This window comes from Ptiloglossa arizonensis, chromosome 7 (assembly GCF_051014685.1).
Source record: "Ptiloglossa arizonensis isolate GNS036 chromosome 7, iyPtiAriz1_principal, whole genome shotgun sequence".
Classification (NCBI taxonomy): Eukaryota; Metazoa; Arthropoda; class Insecta; order Hymenoptera; family Colletidae; genus Ptiloglossa; species Ptiloglossa arizonensis.
In genome coordinates, this window is record NC_135054.1 from 17,843,954 (window position 1) to 17,857,409 (window position 13,456).

The 13,456-nt window shown below is 29.3% G+C and overlaps 4 protein-coding genes across 7 annotated transcripts; 2 read left to right on the plus strand and 2 right to left on the minus strand.

Annotated features, from left to right (window-relative positions):
• The first annotated feature begins 99 nt into the window (after window positions 1-99).
• Window positions 100-3,294, plus strand: Wbp2 (WW domain binding protein 2). The gene is made up of 6 exons (XM_076316687.1): window positions 100-258; window positions 513-847; window positions 963-1,100; window positions 1,232-1,378; window positions 2,760-2,845; window positions 2,945-3,294. Exons 1-6 carry the CDS (start codon window positions 203-205, stop codon window positions 2,990-2,992), a joined length of 810 nt encoding a protein of 269 aa, XP_076172802.1. The 5' UTR covers window positions 100-202; the 3' UTR covers window positions 2,993-3,294.
• Window positions 3,295-3,903: 609 nt separating this feature from the next.
• LOC143149007 (uncharacterized) lies at window positions 3,904-6,089 on the minus strand. 2 transcript variants are annotated; one of them, XM_076315957.1, is made up of 3 exons: window positions 5,508-6,089; window positions 4,505-5,262; window positions 3,904-4,416 (listed from the first exon to the last, which is right to left on the minus strand). In XM_076315957.1, exons 2-3 carry the CDS (start codon window positions 5,258-5,260, stop codon window positions 4,201-4,203), a joined length of 972 nt encoding a protein of 323 aa, XP_076172072.1. In that variant the 5' UTR covers window positions 5,261-5,262; window positions 5,508-6,089; the 3' UTR covers window positions 3,904-4,200. The 2 variants fall into 2 exon arrangements, with proteins under 2 accessions (XP_076172072.1, XP_076172071.1); XM_076315956.1 differs by having other exon boundaries at window positions 3,905-4,416; window positions 4,505-6,087.
• Window positions 6,090-6,446: 357 nt separating this feature from the next.
• LOC143148942 (ubiquitin domain-containing protein UBFD1) lies at window positions 6,447-10,029 on the minus strand. 2 transcript variants are annotated; one of them, XM_076315787.1, is made up of 6 exons: window positions 9,329-10,028; window positions 8,461-8,832; window positions 8,179-8,369; window positions 7,917-8,105; window positions 7,636-7,842; window positions 6,447-7,178 (listed from the first exon to the last, which is right to left on the minus strand). In XM_076315787.1, the coding sequence occupies exons 1-5, from the start codon at window positions 9,339-9,341 to the stop codon at window positions 7,732-7,734; spliced, it is 876 nt and encodes a 291-aa protein (XP_076171902.1). In that variant the 5' UTR covers window positions 9,342-10,028; the 3' UTR covers window positions 6,447-7,178; window positions 7,636-7,731. The 2 variants fall into 2 exon arrangements, with proteins under 2 accessions (XP_076171902.1, XP_076171903.1); XM_076315788.1 differs by lacking the exon at window positions 6,447-7,178 and adding an exon at window positions 7,357-7,558 and having other exon boundaries at window positions 9,329-10,029.
• A 632-nt stretch (window positions 10,030-10,661) lies between these two features.
• LOC143148855 (upstream stimulatory factor 1) lies at window positions 10,662-13,425 on the plus strand. 2 transcript variants are annotated; one of them, XM_076315611.1, is made up of 5 exons: window positions 10,662-10,807; window positions 11,013-11,083; window positions 11,459-11,739; window positions 11,842-12,009; window positions 12,093-13,425. In XM_076315611.1, the coding sequence occupies exons 1-5, from the start codon at window positions 10,767-10,769 to the stop codon at window positions 12,312-12,314; spliced, it is 783 nt and encodes a 260-aa protein (XP_076171726.1). In that variant the 5' UTR covers window positions 10,662-10,766; the 3' UTR covers window positions 12,315-13,425. The 2 variants fall into 2 exon arrangements, with proteins under 2 accessions (XP_076171726.1, XP_076171727.1); XM_076315612.1 differs by having other exon boundaries at window positions 10,681-10,939.
• The last annotated feature ends 31 nt before the right edge of the window (window positions 13,426-13,456 follow it).

Here is a 13,456-nt window from a genome sequence, read left to right on the forward strand (position 1 = left end):
CTAGATAATTATCTAGATAAAAGTTTATTTGAAATTATTCGAATAACGCCCAACTCTGCTAGTGCCTACATCGCTTGCTGTACTATATCGAGATAAGTATGCGCTTGCGCGCTGCGTCATACTTATCACTTATGAATCAGCTGATGAGGAAAGAGGATTGTTGCTGTGGATTTCAACGATATTAAAGTAAAAGTTAAAAATTATGTCGTTAAATACAGCACACGCAAACGGCGGTGTTCTTATACACGCCGGTGAATCGTAAGTTACGAAACGTGTTTGTCATTTTTGAAATTGTCAACGCTATTTTGCATGTGTCGGCTGTGACGTTTCTGCAACGTAGTTACTATCGTGGCCTTCTGAAAGCGACTTCCTTATTATTTTAATAATCTTTCCTTCATTGATCATAATACCATGTACAAGTTGCATAATTAATAAAATTGTCGTATTTTATATTTTCTTAATATCTGATGCAATTAGTATGCATAATATGGACAAATTATTCGTTTCTTTAGCATATTATTATATTGCGACCATGTTGTGATGGAATTCAATGGACAAGAACAAGCAGAGTTTATCGGTAGCAAACATGGTCGATTATATCTAACAACACACAGAATGATCTTTAATGCTGAATCCCTGAAAGAAAGAATGCAATCATTTAGCTTTCCATTTGTAACTCTGAGCGATGTTGAAGTTGAACAACCAGTGTTTAGATCTAATCACATCAAAGGCAAATGCCGTGCTCAACCAAATGGCAATTGGATTGGAGAATGCAAATTTAAATTGTTCTTTCAAAGTGGTGGTGCAATAGACTTTGCACGAGCTATGTTAACCGCAGCAGCTATGGGTAAGTTTATTGTACTTGTGTACAACTACAAAGAATAATACTTATTTAACAATAATACTAGTTAAAATATAATTTTATATTATTTTACTATGTTTTTCTAAAATATTTATCAAAGTTGCACCTGATGCTCCACCGCCATATCAACCACCAACATCAAGTTGGTATGCTGCACCAACACCTGCTTATGAACCTTCGCCAAATGGGTACTATGGTTGGGTTCCACCTACTGATGTATTTCCAGATATGCCACCAGGTTAAATATTTATTTTTCTTAACAGTATTTTAGTATTGAATTACTTGGTGTTACTAACTGGTTGCTTATAATACAAGTTTGTTTAGTTAGTGAAATGCCATTATTTTACATTCTTTTATATATTCATATAGCACACTCCGTATATATGACGGACATGCCACCTCCATATCCTGGTATAAATTCACCTTACGCAAGAGGTGCATCGCAACAAATTGCATGGGGTTATCAACCTGGATGGGCAAATCCAAATTATAATAGCCAACCAATGTCCCAAACAGGTGTGTATCCAACCTATGGACAACCGATTTACTATGGTCATTCATAAAATCCACCATCATATTCTCAATATCCTCAAAGTAATAGTTATGGTCAACCTGAATATTATCCATAAGAAAATCCTTACCATCCGTATTCGCCTACTTCTTAATTATATTAAAATTGTGATAATATACGCGTTATATCATATTTTACATATGTGCTATGAAATTTAATATCTTTAGAAATAATCAAAATTTTCAAAGTGATTCCTCTAATCAACTACGCAATGTTGTGATAAATGAAGTACAATGTACATTTATTTAAAATAGTTAAAGCGTAAAAAATATTATTTTTTGAAAAAAAAAAGATACAAATACATTTACACTACTATATTCAACTATATATGTATAAAAGTCACACAATAATGTAATGCATACAAAATAATGAATATTGAATTACTTTCAAGTACTTTTTTTTTATCAAATGTATTCATGAATGGTACAGAAAATATTATCTATTATTGTTACCTAATATACTGAAATATTATATTTTCGTTGTCTCAATGATATAATAACTTTATGATAATCATTATAATACATTGAACACTGTTATTAAAATTTAGTAAAATATAACTTGCTGTTTTTATTTAAACCCACCAATTTAAAATATTACTTTATTATAAAAATGATAAGAATCTATTTCATAAAGAATCTGAATAATGATGCCATATTTTCTATTTCATCTGGCAAACTTGAAGGTTTTGAATATTATGCAATATTGTTGCATAACAGGTTTGGTTGACCTGAAGTAAGGTTGACTTTCACTATGCTCAGTTATTATCTCATAGTTGTCAGAGATGGTTCAAAAATACGTGAAGTGTTATTATGAGTTCTTAATTAATTTTAATCCATTCATTAATTTATGCGAAGTATAAAAAAGTGCATAAAATCATTAATTTTATATTTTTTTTGACAAAATAGCATTAAAAATATTATATGTTCAGTGTAATCAATGAATGACTCAATCAAAGTATGCTATGAAAAAGTACTATTACTGAATTGAAAAGATTATATAATTTTATTGAATTTCAGAAGAATTATTCCCAAATTTATATTAAAATTGTATCACTTTCTAATTCTACTTCATGGACAAACTATTTGGCATCATTAAAACTTAATCAAATATCAATCAAATTAATTTACATAAAAAATCAAATTATAAAATATTAAAATAATTAATTTGTTTAAACTAATTCTTCTGACAAGAAAATGCCAGATCATTTTAAATTCACTGCATCAAATATATACACATGTATGTTATCTGTCATAACTTTAAACATATTTACAATTAAAAATTGACCATTATTATTTTATTAGTGGATTACATTCTTTTTTTTTACAGATGCAAAAGCAGCAGAAGCTGCTCAGAGTGCATATTATGATCCAAGCAGACCACAATGTGCCTATGTACCACCTCCTGCATATTATGTATGTGTAATATGTATTAAATAATTCGTAATTATTACCTTGAAACTGTAATTTAATATTTTGAACGTGGAAAATAAATTTTACCCAACTATGTTGTAGGAAAGTCCACCAAGTTTCCAGCAAGCAACTGAAAAAAAGGATCAGTGAAATTACATTAATGAATTCTCAAAACAATGATGTGACATCAACATTGTTGTTGTCTGAATAGTATTGTATGTGTAACATACTGCATAGTAACAGGTATACGCATTCTATTTTAAGTTTTGCTATAATGTCATTTCGGTGTGCGCATTTAAATGAAACAATGTTTCTATCTTTACTATATTATTCACAATTTTGAATATTTACACTATATTGTACTGTTATGCTTCAAAATACGCAGGTATTTATACTTATTGTGTAGATTGTATAAATATTCTATAAAAAATTCTATTGTTTTTTGTGTAATTAAATGAATATATAAAATAAAAGTTACTGCATACAAATATGAAAAAAATTACTCATACTGAAGTGTGTTATATATATTTATCCATTTTATTAAGAATTATATAAGATATACAATATTTATCCATATACGTACATACATATATAACAAAATAATTAAATGTTAAATAAATAATTGACAGTATCGCGTAAAATTTATATAAAATTTAAATTGTTGAAATAAATTCAAATATATGTAATCTTTTTGACTGGGAGTAAAATAGTCGATTTCAAAACATGAGGGTGTGTAATATACATATATTTAAATACATATATACATATAAAAATTCAAATACGTGTATATAAAAATAATTTTCAATTGTATAATACGTAGCTATATTAAAGCACAAATCATTTCATTTATGTTAATAACTGCTCAAGTAGTTCGCATTCTTATTTCGACTAGTTTTTTATTATGGCAGAAGTGGCACATACAATAATTCATATGTATTTAAAAAGTGTATACTATTTAACAATTCATAACAATTCAATTAAATGGGCAGTTTAAATTGTTACAAAACTCATTATTATTTATATATATACACATACATACATACGTACATACATACATACATATATAACTTTCATTTAAAATGGCTCTAATATATATTATATTTAATAATTTCTTGTAAAAATAATTTAATACTTAAATGCTGATCTTTAACAACATTTGCATCAATTATAAATTTCACATCTAATAGTATTAAATTTTGGTGAGTATAAAAATGTATATATGTCCAATAATTTAGTAAGATGAGACATTTTTTGTTTCAAAAATTTTACTATTTGAAGAATTTCAACTGCATGGAATACCATCTATGCAGTCTGTAAAATTGTACAAGCACAACTATTTGTATGAAATTCATAAAAATCTACCCATACTCTGAGGTGACTGTTAAACTGATGTTTCCATCTATAACATAAGTGCCATGATACCAAATCCTTGTATCTAAAAGAACAATGTCTCCAGCATGAACAGTGAAGTTAAAACGTGTACAAATATTATCACATTCTGGAGTTGGAGCAACAGTCCATGTTTTATTGCCTATAATTTGTCCTTGCCACATGAGACGTGAAATATAATCCAACTGTTTTAAGAAAAAAAATAGTGAAACTGTAATATTAATTAATGAAACTATAACTTCAAATATTATTTATTATTGCTCTTATACATACATGCATAATGGCACCTTCCTCATATCCCAAAAAAACATAATTGGTATAAGGAACCTCTGCATCTTCTGGCAAAAAATGAGGTAGATAGTAAAATTTTCTCATAATATCCAAAATTTGAAGGTGACAGTTTTTCCAACCAACATACCAAGGATCTTTTCCATTACGTTGCATGACTCTGTCTTCGCTCATAGCAAAGACATCACGTAAATTAGTCAAATTACTTTTGAAGTGTAAGAATTGACATTCATCTACAGAATCGTATGCACCATCAATATTCTCATATAAATTTCGAAAAAATTTCCAACTAAATACCTTTGAAGCTGGCCAATGGCTCGCAGCATTTTTTATTACCATAGGTCGAGAAGAATAGGCATATTGCTTGAATTCTTCTCTAGTTAAATTTGGCAAGATCAGAGCTGTAGTAACATCACGGCAATAATCACAATTTGATAAAGGTCTTGTAAATTCCCATATGAAATAATTATTTGGTATCAAACACCTTGTTCCTCGTATGCTTTTAATTGCATCAACATACAGATATTTAAAAAGTATACAACAAAATACTGGCATAAATAAGGCAAAGAAAACTTTTTTCGAACATATATAATGTAAAATGAAGATTCTTGCATGTTTTCCATTGTTTCTTATGCTGGCAGATTTAAGGTCTGACAGAGAAGCTCCTTGTTCTAAAAAGCTTTTGCTTAGTGTTAGAAATGCTTCTTGTATTTTTTCTAAAGTGTTATCACGTTCTTCCATTACTAGAAGTAATGACAAGTGTTATAAATTTTTCTATCAAAACAAATTTAAGTAACCATTGATATCCAGTATTTTTAAATTTTATATTAATATTGTTACAATCAGTTTCAATGGCATTTTATCATTGCTACTTGTTGATTCATTTTTTGGCTACTATGACATAGTTTCGAAATATGCTTATGTTTTACTTTAATAATATTAATCTTGTCTTTATCGATAAATATACAATTAGATTTATAATATTTACATCGATTTAAATGTATCTCTTCTTCCTTCTCACACGTCACTTAATCTGGCGATGTGTACTTCGAGAGCTTTAAAAATGTTCATCATGTGTCGTCTAGATACATATTCATGTTAACAATAGTAAGTGAACGTACGTTCTTTCGTTATTTACCAACGTATCAGTGATAACATAAAAACATATATCGCGAAGCGCTTATGTGTGTGTTCCACTCTACACCTAAACACGCACGCACATATCCATACACCATGTTAAGCCTTGAACCACTTGAAATGTGAAGGTTGCATTGATTGCGGAACAGATATTATCATCTTCTATTTAATGCAAAATACTATATCTCCTCCTAACAATTGTTATATCTTCTTCTTATATGGAACAGACAAAAGCCTGTAGGCCCACTCGCTTAACTCCAAGAAGTAATTTAATACTCTAATAGGAAGTTTCCTGTTCACGTGTTGAACAAATGTGGGTTAATGCGTAATTTGTGCGGATCAAAAGCAGTACGGAATCAAATTTAAAATACTAGTTTAAGCAGTAAACGTTATAGCAAATACAGATAAAATAGTATTTCAAATGTAACACGCAAAATTTAACAAATAGAATAATTTTATTTAAATCATACAAAAATGCAATAGAAATACTGACACTCTAAATTTTATTTAGTCTAGATGTATTCATTTCAAACGAGAATGTACTTAGTCTTTCATGCTACATTACTTTAGAAATTTGATGCAATTAACATATATTATAAAATAGATTTGGAAATAAAATTATTTATTTACTGGTTGAAAAATAAAATATAAATTTAGAAATTGTGAAACATATTACTGTAACAATTAATAAATAACTATAATAAATATATATTAATGACTGATCAGAAATTTATTAACCAAACGCGTAATCGCTGCATGGAAATACAGTTGAAAAAAACAACACAACAAAGAAATCTTAAAATCGTTTATTTGATCAAATCACACAACATGATGTACAAGTCATATTTAAACGGACATTGAAATTGGTTTTTAATGTGCAAATTGCAGTTATGAATTCCATGTAGATATTACGGTAAATTTGATTTGTCGTTTTTTCATAATTTCGTTTTAGTTGTATATGTTGTATAGTATAAAACCTAATTTACAGCAGTTATAATACTAACGTTATGCAATATTAATTTGCTTACGCTCGTCGAGATACAGTCCACTTGAATTTTAATGTACTGTTAATTCCGAAGCGGTTCTTTTCTCTGACAATTTATTTTTTTATGTAGGCCAATGTCGAAACCGAAAGCCCAATAAATAGCAACAAATTCGTTGTTTTATTATCGAACAGTGGCGTGAAATGCGTCTTTTCTTTTCGCGCAAAATGCGGACTATATATCTTGGTAGTGACATAGCTTATTACAGCCTTGCTGATACTTGTAATTCGTATTTTATTTTTTGATTAAGTGAGACATAATTTAGATAAATTTTTTTAAAAGTATAACATTTGAAAGAGCTATTTCAATATTAAATTTAAATCATAATTATTATAACAAAATTGGAGACATTATTCAAGTACCTGAATTATTATAATTTATTCTTTAATATTGTTAAATGTGGTAAAAAGTTGAATTATTTCTCGACGAACTTCAAAAGATTGTAAATGCAACATCATAACTTCTTTCTTCACTTCCTCCTATAAATGTAATTTTACAAAAATTTCACTTTTATTTTAAAGGTTTATACGATTCTATTTAAATAAACAGAAGAGGTAAAATTCTTTAATCTGTTCATTTAAACGATAACTTTGTTTATAAAGTAATGAAATGTGTTTAACATAAATGTATATTTTAAGAGTTAAAAAACTTATTATATTTACAAGTCTTTTACATGATATAATTCATAGAAATTAGTATTACAACTACAGTATTTCTGAATATATAAAAAGGTTTGGATAGTTCAAAAATCACAATATTGTGCAAATATTTTATGATCAGAAAAGTGTGCTATTGAAAGTGAACACGTCGATTTCATAAAATGACTGTCATCGTTTTCAACAAATTAAACATTATTCATCTAAAAGATTTTCTTAACAGAATACTTTTATTAGGACACATCAGTTATAATCCAACGCAAAATAAGTTATTACTTACTGTTAAAAGTGTGTGACTAGCACAATCGTGTTTGTATCAATGCTTACACCTGATTACACTTTGCTTTTGTAGAGACATATTTCCATCAGTGATCAATCAGAAGTAGCACCACTTGCCAAGAATAGCATCTTTTATAGCCGATATGTATTGTGCAGGAACCCAATATATCCAATATCTCGAAGCCTCTGTTGTGCCCAGTTGTATAGCCTGCGATTTTTGAAAACATTCAAATATAAATATATATGAAATTTAAAAAATATTCACAGTATGAAAATGCAAACCATAATATGATATTCTGGATGATCATGTATAGGTTCACTGTGTACACCTTTTATGGAATTCATAGGTATTTTATCAGTTCTTTCTTTTGTACCAATCCAAAGCTGATCTTGTTCCAATTTAAATGTTAATCTAACTTTGCCACTGGATTTATTTAACATGCCAAACAATGGAAATTCGGGTAGAGGCTCCTAATTTTAATTTGATCAATTTAGTTAGATTACTTCAATTAATCAATTAAATTATTAATTCGTAAAATCATACCTTGCTACCTATTAAACCAGGCATAACATCTTCTGGAATACCTTTATCTAAAACTTTCCTATGCATTTTCTGCTGTGACCATGGTTCTTTATCTGCAGTGGAAGCAGCTTCATCCGAGAGATCTTGTTTTGTTGGAATTGATACAGCTAATACATCGTCTAACTTGGATCCTACTACCATGACTTTGGCACCTTAAAAATATAATATGATAAAATATGATATACATATCTAAAAGAAGTAATTAATATAATAGAGAATGCATTACTATATTAGGAAAAGTACCTTTTGTAACACCCAAACTTCTAAGTGTTTGTTCATCTTTGGCTAATCCTTTGATCATAACTTTCTGCATGGCTTGTGGTACAGATATGATGTTTTGAAGGTGCGCTTTTAATTCTTCAACAGTGCCATCAAGCGGGAAATTTATGTTAATACGCTGTTTATTATAAATCACTTTAAAGTCTATATTTTCTCTGGGTGAATCTTCCGAGATAGTTTCGATATTATCTTTTGGCTGTGCATCTAAAATGTTGCACTTTGGTGTAGAGTCTTTTGTTTCTATGGATGAATTTTCATTAGAATTTGTATTCGATACTACTTCGGAGCAAGGGGTTACATCACAACATTTGTCGTTGCTTTCACCCTTTGCAGCATCTGAAAAATATGAAAAACTTATTGCAATATTTACAAACATATTTTTAAATACAAGGTAATTTTTGCCACAGAAAAGTAATAATTTTGTTATATTATAATGATAAATATTTAATATGCAAAAAGATTAGTTAAAATTTACTAAGGAAAAGTTTCACAGATAGATTAATCAAGGTTATGTTCAAAATGATACGTGTCTAGGAAAAAACTGTGATTTACTGACGAAACTTATACGTATTCATTGATGCATGATATTCAATGTAATTTGGAAATAAATATACAAACAGTTTTCATAAAAGTAACGATTGTTTTTACGAAATTTATCCAACGTATACAACAGTTATCTATAATATTTTACAACAGGATTACTTTGGGTGACAGATATTCGTTACATTAGAAATAATTAAAAACAGACATAACGAATGTCGACAAAAAATATTAATTGGTTGACAATTGTTACTAAAAAGCATGAAAAATCGTCAAGATTTAGTGTACGTACCCACGTACTCCATGATGAACTGTATTTCGTCGACCAATCAAAACTGTTGCAAGATGCGTATAATTTCTGCCATTCGTATTTACAGCGATCTTCGGAATGACTTTCAAATTTTCAAATATATTTTAGAAACAAAGTGAGAGTTCCCTTCTCATATAAATTGAGATGAATATGTTGAAGCGATTTGAGGGCTTTAAAGGTTTAATTTGATGTTCGTAATTTGACATCAATTGAAACGATAAATTAAAGTTTGATGAGTGCAAATAATAAATTCCTCTATTCTATTGTAGGAATAAAATGTAAAATAACATTCTACCGCTTCTTATAGAATAAAATATACATAGAGAAATTTGTTATTTCTGTAGAATAATTTCTTTTTAAATACACCTGATAGGTGACTCTGAAATGTTTCAATGCCATTGTTTTTTTTGTAATATGATTCTGTAATCAATGCTGTAGCACAAATTGACCTTGGAATTTACTTCTTTTCTGAGATCGTAAAAAAAATTAAACAAGTTGTAAAGAACATTTATCATTATAAATAATGATATCTAACTTGTGAATAACATAACATTATAAATAAAATAAATTTAAAGATGCGCCATGTTATATTAGCTATCAATAACAATAAATCACCAACAGTTTTTTTTATCGTATAATGAAAATAAAATTAGACTGTAAAAGACGAAGAAAAAACACATCCATCGCCTTGTGCTACCATGCTGAGACTGACCACTAACCACTGACCACTGACGAGATGATTCATCCCCACTGGAAACCACAATGTGTGTGGAATCATTGGAAAGGTATAAAGTTTCAATGTATAGTATCAATGGTATTGTACAATAGACACAATCGTACCGCGACAGTTCAGCGGAAAAGTGTCTCTTATAGGTGCATGTATGTAGTTTATGTAAAGTGAAGCATGTTTAATACGTATAAAATCTAACCATGTGAACTTTTATTCAATAAATATAAATGCCCTGAATAGAAATTGCAAATTTTATGAAACTAGACCTACTTCTCAATTCTTAATTATGTGACGTTAGTTTCATAAATTTCCATGTTTAAAATATTATGCATAATTTACATATAGTTAATTATATATATATATATAGAAAACGTATTACATTCTTATTATAAGCTTGTGTAACTCAATTTCTCATTCTTGAAATTCCTTACGTTATCTATATCTATTTATTTATCTATACTTATTTGTTTTAATATATGTTATTCGTAAAATAGTTACTTAAATAATTGTTGAGTATTAGGGGGTATCAGTAATCGGTATGAATGTAAATTCAAAATTGTGTATTTAAGTAGCGCAAGGTGGCGGTGCAATCACAGATCGCCATCTTGTGCACCACATGACCTCGTTGCCGTGTCCCGTGACCAGCTCACGTGAATTTTGACAAATTCAAACGTTTTTGGTAGAAAAAAAATGGATATATTGGAGCAGCACCTCGAACAGCAGGATGTCAGGTAGTGTTTATGTTAAATATCGACTGGCTGATAATGCGAACACCTATCCCTCCTGTTTCGCTCGAGGTCTCCTCAAGGTCACCACGTAGTGCACAGTGCGCACTTACAAGACTTAGGACAACGGTCGTGGAAGTAATAGGCATAGACGTAATTCTATAGATACGTTACATATCCATTCTTCAACGTACCTACGCTTGTTTTACAGCACTGTTAACGCGAAGGATGACGGCGGCACGGGAATTGTTATCGAAGAGGCGGAAATCGTCGACTGCGAAGGTAAATACTAATGAAAGTCGAAAATGAGTATAAACCTTACAAACGTAAAATTCACGTGATAGTCATATAATGTACTAGTTGGATCAAGAGAATAATATAGGTCAAAAATATGTCTTTGTGTTCTAAATAAATATTTAAACATGAGACTATCAGTAATTACGGGATTACTTTAAATTGTTCATATGGATGCGAGTCAGAGTAAGGGCACACTATGCATTTTGTTAGTATGATAGATTAAATTTCCTCTCAATAGTAAGTAGATATTAAATTACAGTAACGTCAAGATAAAAGTGTCTATCTATAAGGTTATACTTGTGTAGTTCGACTTAAAATAATCATCTGTGAATGTTAATAGACATTAAGAATCTTTTATAGGAGAAACTGTTGGGGAAGATGGAATGCGCTATCAAGAAGCACTTGCTTATAGAGTGGTTCAAGTAAATGGCACTACTGCTGGTAATGAAATAGAATTGCCAGTTACGCAACCAGGAAATAATACTGTACAGGTCTTAACATCTCCGTTAAATGGCCAATTTTATGTTATTGGAAATGCCAACGATGTTTTCACCACTGCGCAAACTTCTAGATCTCTGGTTCCTAGAACCACTACTTTACAAATAGAAACACCAAGAAATTGTACTACAGGATTAAAGAAGGTATAAATCTATATTTAAGTAATTTTTATGTTTTCTGATTTTTCTTTGAATTTATATTTAAATTTGAGATTCTTACACTTTGTTTTTCATCACATGTTTCAGAGAGACGATAGGCGGAGGGCTACTCATAATGAAGTTGAACGCAGACGAAGAGATAAAATAAATAATTGGATTGCAAAGTTGGGAAAAATTATTCCCGAATGCAATGCTACTTCAACTGCTAATGGAAGTGGTAGCAGTGGTGAAAGCAAAGCAAATTATGAAACACAGGTATTAAATTAACATTCATGTTAAAATGTTACAAATACAAGAATGTGTATATGATAGAGTTTGTATCCATTAATATTTTACAGAGCAAAGGAGGAATATTAGCAAAAGCCTGTGAATACATAGGAGAGTTGCGAGTCGCTAATCAAGGGCTGGGTCAATGTTTGCGAGATAATGAAAAGCTGCGACAAGAAATAACTGCTTTGAAGCAACTTGTTACACAATTGAAACGTGAGAATCTTCAACTCAGGACACAAATAACATCTACTACAGGAGCTAATGTTGATGTTGTTCATTTGAGTCCTTAAAGAATTGTTAGTTTACAACACAGTGCTTCTTTTTGTAAATATTAGAGTAGATAAGCTGACTAAATTGTCAGACGAAGTATTTACTCTTATTTTTTTTTTTTCATGCGAGCCACATCAAATTTTGTCACTGGAATTACATTTTTCAAAGTGTATATCACATGGTCCTAATGGTATGGTCATAACTCCATTTTCAACAATTGCATCTGTATATATTTTTATGTGTATCAATTTTCTAATGATACGAAAGAAGAATAGCATAATTAATTTTGTGCCTAAAGGATAGCCTTACACACAAAATCAGAGTTCGATTTTATGTGCCAGTATATTTTACTAAAATATCATTTCCTAAGTTTAAAGATACCTGCAATAAATTTGTATATTGTAAATAATTTTTATCGTTTTCTCTTACAAAAGATCAATCACGAAGCTCTGAATTTTACATTTTTGATGCTACATTTGTATGATCGATCAATATATCTTAAGTGCAATTTTATACTTTAATATTAGCAATCGAAAAAATATGTGGTCAGTATCACTGAAGTTACGACTATTCCTCGTAGGACCTACTAAAAATGATCTTATTTCTGTATATGCATGTGCATTGGATCGAATTACCCTCGTGTACGTGAACGAACCAAGGCTGTGAATATTGAACATTGATTTGGAATATATAATTTTAAATTATGGAAACGAAAATGATTTAAAAATGTTTAAAAAGTTTTGTTGTAACACAATTGATAAAATTGCGATACGAAATATGACGACTGAATCATTACAGAGATCGTTAAATATTTTTTATTTTTAATACTGTTTTCACGAGTGTAGAGTAGGTACTTCATGAAAATGAATTAGGGACTGAGAATGTAAAATAGATTAATCGTACACGTATGGATGTGTATGTATATTTATATATGTATATATACATGTATGTGTACATATACATATACGTATGCATATAGCAATAAACATATTTTTTTCAATTTGAGATTCTGAAAGTGCATCAGAATCATTGAAAATTAAATAATGGTTTGTAATATATCGTTAATGTATATACCGCGAAGTTATTGTTATATAATAATATTATTATTAAAATGAAATTTAACGAAACGTATTGTTATTGTTATTTTAATAATAATCCTAAA

Excerpts from the sequence above, each read along its gene's own strand:
- Wbp2 (XM_076316687.1), top strand. The coding sequence starts at position 203 with ATGTCGTTAAATACAGCACACGCAAACGGCGGTGTTCTTATACACGCC. Across the intron at positions 259-512 it reads CTTATACACGCCGGTGAATC|CATATTATTATATTGCGACC; the intron begins GTAAGTTACGAA and ends TCGTTTCTTTAG. Across the intron at positions 1,101-1,231 it reads ATTTCCAGATATGCCACCAG|CACACTCCGTATATATGACG; the intron begins GTTAAATATTTA and ends ATATTCATATAG.
- LOC143149007 (XM_076315957.1), bottom strand. The coding sequence starts at position 5,260 with ATGGAAGAACGTGATAACACTTTAGAAAAAATACAAGAAGCATTTCTA. Across the intron at positions 4,417-4,504 it reads AGGAAGGTGCCATTATGCAT|TTGGATTATATTTCACGTCT; the intron begins GTATGTATAAGA and ends TTCTTAAAACAG.
- LOC143148942 (XM_076315787.1), bottom strand. Across the intron at positions 8,370-8,460 it reads AAGTTTGGGTGTTACAAAAG|GTGCCAAAGTCATGGTAGTA; the intron begins GTACTTTTCCTA and ends TATATTTTTAAG. Across the intron at positions 8,106-8,178 it reads CTGGTTTAATAGGTAGCAAG|GAGCCTCTACCCGAATTTCC; the intron begins GTATGATTTTAC and ends AATTAAAATTAG.
- LOC143148855 (XM_076315611.1), top strand. The coding sequence starts at position 10,767 with ATGGATATATTGGAGCAGCACCTCGAACAGCAGGATGTCAG. Across the intron at positions 10,808-11,012 it reads CTCGAACAGCAGGATGTCAG|CACTGTTAACGCGAAGGATG; the intron begins GTAGTGTTTATG and ends CTTGTTTTACAG. Across the intron at positions 11,740-11,841 it reads GTACTACAGGATTAAAGAAG|AGAGACGATAGGCGGAGGGC; the intron begins GTATAAATCTAT and ends CACATGTTTCAG.